This window comes from Quercus suber, unplaced genomic scaffold (assembly GCF_002906115.3).
Source record: "Quercus suber isolate HL8 unplaced genomic scaffold, Cork oak 2.0 scaffold_191, whole genome shotgun sequence".
Lineage (NCBI taxonomy): Eukaryota > Viridiplantae > Streptophyta > Magnoliopsida > Fagales > Fagaceae > Quercus > Quercus suber.
The window spans coordinates 974606-980056 of record NW_027069649.1 but is presented as its reverse complement, the minus strand read 5'-3'; the positions used below and the strand labels follow the sequence as shown (position 1 = coordinate 980056).

The window sequence follows — 5451 nt, the reverse complement described above, 5'->3', positions numbered from 1 at the left end:
CAAAATGAAAGGGACAGAGGATGTGAGCTCTGTGCAACCCGAAGGAAAAAAAAAAAAAAAAGAAAGCCACAAAACAAATCTAATTTTTTATTTGATAATTTTTCATATGTAGCTAAGTCGGCACCAAGATCAGAGCTTGCTAGCTGGAGAAAATCGGTGCTTGAGGAGACCAAAAAGGAGTTAAAGATCTCTATTCTCTCAGGGGAAGCCAAGGAAATACTGCTGTGTAAGGTGGGTGTGAGATTACCATCCTTACCCTTATACCCAACCTTCCATTGGGAGGAACCCAATCTGACCACTCTTGCCAAGAATGATAAAATCCCAAGCACAACACTCACATCTTTTGTTCTTTTTGTTTTGATGCCTCTGATAGTCTAATGCTCAGGTTTGGTTCGTTTGAAAAGAGAGATAAGAGTTGAAGTGATGGAGAGAGAGGTGAAACAAGAGAGAAAATTCCATGGCTTATTTTTTGCCCTTTGGATCACAGCACTCACATCTTTTGTTCTTTTTGTTTTGATGCCTCTGATAGTCTAATGCTCAGGTTTGGTCCGTTTGAAAAGAGAGATAAGAGTTGAAGTGATGGAGAGAGAGGCGAAACAAGAGAGAGAATTCTGTGGCTTATTTTTTGCCCTTTGGATTGTTTTGCTTCCTTTCTCTGATTGAAATGTACTACCCTTGAGGACTAAGTTGAGCAACTTGTGAAGAGAAGCAATAGTAACCCTTGAAATGCTGTGAAGGTGTTTGTGAAAATGCTAGGCTGGTGGTAGAAAATTAGATTTGTTTCGTGGGTTTTTTTTTTTTTCCTTCGGGTTGCACAGAACTCACATCCTCTATCCCTTTCATTTTGATGCTTATGATGCTCAGGTTTGGTCCGTTTAGAGAAAGAGGAAAAAGAGCAGAAAGAGAGAGAAAACAAGTGAAAGTAATAGGAGAGTGGAGAAAGAAGAGAGAGAATTTCATTGCTTATTTTTTGGCCTTTGGATTGTTTTGTTTCCACGTGACATTCATCTATTTTAAAACTGAAGAGTACGGGAGAAAAAGAAACGGGAGAACAGCCCATCCCAATCATTTTCCATATCATATAGTTGTTGGCTGAGAAAGATTATGACTGCCTCAGCAGGATGGACCCACACCATTCTAAACAATTTGAAAAAAAAAATAATTGGGCCAAAGAAAAAAAAAAAAAGAAAAAAAAAAAAAAGGGCCATTTTCTGGGAGTTTGTGACGTTTTAAACAAGCATAAGCTCTGTATTCTCGGAGATGAGCCTTTTCCCCACTTTTTCTTAATGGCGACTGTGGTTATATCACTTCCCTTTCTCGTAACTCTCTATTGCATCTTTAAACTTCCATTCATGTCTGCTCAAAATGACCAGTTCATCTATAATGGCTTCAGTCAAACAAATCTGCATCTAGATGGAATTGCAAAAATCCACTCCAATGGTCTATTGCAACTCACCAACACTACAAACCAACAAGTTGGTTATGCATTCTACCCACTTCCTTTAGAATTCAAAAATTCTTCTTCTTCTTCTGTTTTACCTCGGTCTCTTTCATTTTCCACGAACTTTGTATTTTAAAAAAAAAAAAAAAAAAAAAAAAAAAAAAAAAAAGCCATTTTGTGGGAGTTTGTGACTTTTTAAACAAGCAAAAGCTCTGTATTCTCAGAGACGAACCTTTTTCCCACTTTTTCTTAATGGCTACTGTGGTTTTATCACTTCCCTTTCTGGTAACTCTCTACTTCATCTTTAAACTTCCATTCATGTCTGCTCAAAATGACCAGTTCATCTATAATGGCTTCAATCAAACAAATCTGCATCTAGATGGAATTGCAAAAATCCACTCCAATGGTCTACTGCAACTCACCAACACTTCAAACCAAGAAGTTGGTTATGCTTTCTACCCACTTCCTTTAGAATTCAACAATCCTTCTTCTTCTTCTTCTGTTTTAACTCGATCTCTTTCATTTTCCACGAACTTTGTATTTGCAATAGTTCCTCAAATGCCAACATTGGGTGGGCATGGCCTTGCCTTCGTCATCAGTCCCTCGCGGGAATTCACCTATGGTGTACCCAGCCAGTATCTAGGAATCTTCAATACCTCAAATAATGGCAGTCCAACAAACAACATATTAGCCATTGAGGTTGATACTGTTAAAAGTCCTGATGTACAAGATATAGACGGTAACCATGTGGGAATTGATGTGAATGGTCTGGTATCAAATGAATCTGCCCCTGCAACCTACTTTTCTAGTCAAGAAGGGAAGAACAGAAGCATGGAGCTGATGAGTGGCAACCCAATGCATCTTTGGATAGACTACAACGAAACAGAAAAGTTACTGAATGTTACACTAGCCCCAACCAGCATCCCAAAACCAAACCGGCCTCTCTTGTCAAAACACATTGATCTGTCCCAATATCTTTCGGAATCTATATATGTTGGTTTCTCTGCAGCCACTGGTGTAGTTGCAAGTGACCACTATATTCTTGGATGGAGCTTTAATAAAAGTGGACAAGCACAAAGCCTTGATGTTTTGAAGCTTCCTCAACCTCCCCGACAGAGGAAAAGTAAAGAGAATCCAGTAAGAATCATCATAATTTCTCTCATAGCAGTTGTGGTTGTGCTGGTAGTATTGGTCAGTGGAGCAACTTTTATTTGGAGGAGGAAGAAATATGAAGAAATACGTGAAGATTGGGAAAGCGAGTATGGTCCTCACAGGTTCATCTACAAGAATCTCTACAAAGCAACCAAGGGTTTCTCAGACAAAGAGCTTCTTGGAGCAGGAGGTTTTGGAAAGGTTTATAAAGGAACACTTTCTTCTTCCAATAGACAAATTGCAGTCAAGAAAGTCTCCCATGATTCAAAACAAGGGATGAAGGAATTTGTGGCTGAAATCATTAGCTTGGGCAGGCTGAGGCACAGGAACTTGGTGCAGCTCCTAGGATACTGCCGGCGAAAGGGTGAACTCCTCTTGGTCTATGATTATATGCCCAATGGAAGCCTTGACAAGTTCTTATATGGAAAAGAAAATTCAAACCTTGATTGGCTTCAACGATTTCGAATCCTCAAAGGAGTAGCATCTGGCCTTCTTTACCTCCATGAAGAGTGGGAACAGGTTGTTCTACACAGAGATGTAAAAGCAAGCAATGTTTTATTAGATGCTGAATTAAATGGAAGGCTAGGAGATTTTGGCCTTGCAAGATTATGCGACCACGGTGACAATCCCGAAAGCACCAATGTAGCTGGAACTGTGGGTTATTTGGCTCCTGAGCTTACCAGAACAGGAAGGGTAACTACTTACACTGACGTGTTTGCTTTTGGGGCATTCATGTTGGAGGTAGCTTGTGGAAGAAAGCCTATAGAGCCACAAGGACTACCTGAAGAGGTAATTTTAGTTGATTGGGTCTTCGGGTGCTGGAGAAAAGGGGCCATCCTTGACGCTAGTGATGCAAAATTGGAAGGTAATTATGTAGTGGAGGAAATGGAATTGGTTTTGAAACTAGGCTTGCTTTGCTCAAACTCAACGCCAGCAGTTCGGCCTAGCATGAGGCAAGTGATGCAGTTTTTGGACGGCAATGCTGATCTGCAGGAATTACCACATGTGAGTGCTTGTGTTGGTGACTTTACTAGCGTTGAAGCATCTGAGATCTTATTGTCAATTGCTTCATCATTTGGCATGGGTTTGACGCCCTGTTCTAGTAGTAATTCTATCCTCAATAGCAGTTGATAAATTAGATGAATATCATGCTAGGGGTACACTAGTTCATGGGTCATTGCTTGGGACCAAATCAACCGTTGGCGCACAGAAAGCTTAGATATTGCCTTAAAGGTGGAGAGAAGAAAAAGGAATTTGAGAAGAATATGATGTATTCAGTTTCTTTCACTTACTACAGAATGTAATAGTTAGCAATATACTGAAGCTCTAAATAGTACTAAAATAATGACTAATTCAGTTGCAAGCTTTGCAGATGAATATTTATGTGGTGATTTGCATAAACGGCGGCTGATTTTAGAACACTGAAACCCCACAGCCAGCAATCACTCTGTTTGAAAATTAAATAGCTAGTTGTATGGTTTATGAATATAAAAGTTTAGCTATCTACCAATTTTGGCCAATTGATCAAATTAGGTTAAATTAATTAATTAGCCAATTACACAACTCACACACCCAAAAGAATGATATTTTTACGCAAAGAAAAACCCACAACAAGCGAAAACTCTCGTAGGAACTAGCCCAGCAAACCGATTGCAATACAAAATACTAACAAAACCCTCCTAGTTCTATGTAGTTGCTCTTGAATCCAAGATCCCTGCACCAGCTGCACCGGCTCTTCCTCTTTAATAGCTTCTGATTTGCAAGTTGAGATATCAATCGCAAATCCAATCTCTTGGATACTTCAAAGCCACTAGAAGGTTAGTGATAAGTTCTATAATTTTCAGCACCAATCCAAGACACACAAGGGAATCAAGAGTGTTTGGCTTGAGTCTCCTCTCAATGGGTATGAAAATTTGGAGAAGCTGAAGGCATGGAGGCTACAAGGAATTCAATCTAATGGAAACTAGCTTATGAGCCCGCATGATGTGCGGATACACTATGATGTGCTTAGACATCACTAAGAGCTTTGTAAATTATTAAGAATCTCCTAGTATTTCTAATGGTGATGTATAGGATTTAAAACCCTCTCCCCCTCCCCCTCCCCCAACTATCCAACTATTGAATTATCAAGAAAAAATAAAGATACGTGTAGATATCAAAGTTATTGCTCAATCCTATAAAAAAAAAAAAAACCATAGAATTATTATGAAACCATCCCATTAGATAATTGTTGATACCCATTTTTGCAACACATTTTGTACAAGCCCAATTCAACCAAGCTCGACTTTCTTGTGAGCTCAATTCATGTATTATATTTTATTAAGCATGGCCCAAGCCCATCCGAGTTATGGGGGAAATTGAGGAAGTGTCATTTGGAGGGTATGGGTTGGTTCATTTGGGACATTTTGCATGAGCCCAACACATGCGTGCTACCAAGTGGGCAAGGGATACCAGAAGCACCTCAGGCTTATGGATGGCCAACTTCAGCTGCTAGCTCTCATTCAGGTGGGCCTCCTAATGGCCTAAAACAACTAAAAAGGGGAGCCAATGAGGGTTTAGTCAAACATTTCCCAAATCATGTTAAAAGCATGCAAACTCTTCCCTAAACAAAAGTAACACTAGCTAAGACACCAAATTAGTGTCAAGGAGGATAAAAGCCTCTTCTACTTCCAAAAAATTAGTTATTAGCAACACTCTAAACTCTATAAAAAACTCTCTTTTCAGCTAAAAAATGAACCAACTACGTTTTCCCCCACAGAACTGAAACATGAGACCAAAAGCCCATTCAACCAGCTAATATCCTCATAATTCTGAAATTTAGGAGTGGAAATATGGGTACAAGGAACCTTCCCTCTTCA

General features: G+C 39.5%; 1 protein-coding gene across 1 annotated transcript; it reads left to right on the top strand.

Annotated features, from left to right (window-relative positions):
* Positions 1–1602: 1602 nt before the first annotated feature.
* Positions 1603–3970, top strand: LOC112033807 (L-type lectin-domain containing receptor kinase SIT2). Its single transcript, XM_024066579.2, has one exon. The coding sequence runs from the start codon at positions 1694–1696 to the stop codon at positions 3722–3724; it is 2031 nt and encodes a 676-aa protein (XP_023922347.2). The 5' UTR covers positions 1603–1693; the 3' UTR covers positions 3725–3970.
* Positions 3971–5451: the final 1481 nt, after the last annotated feature.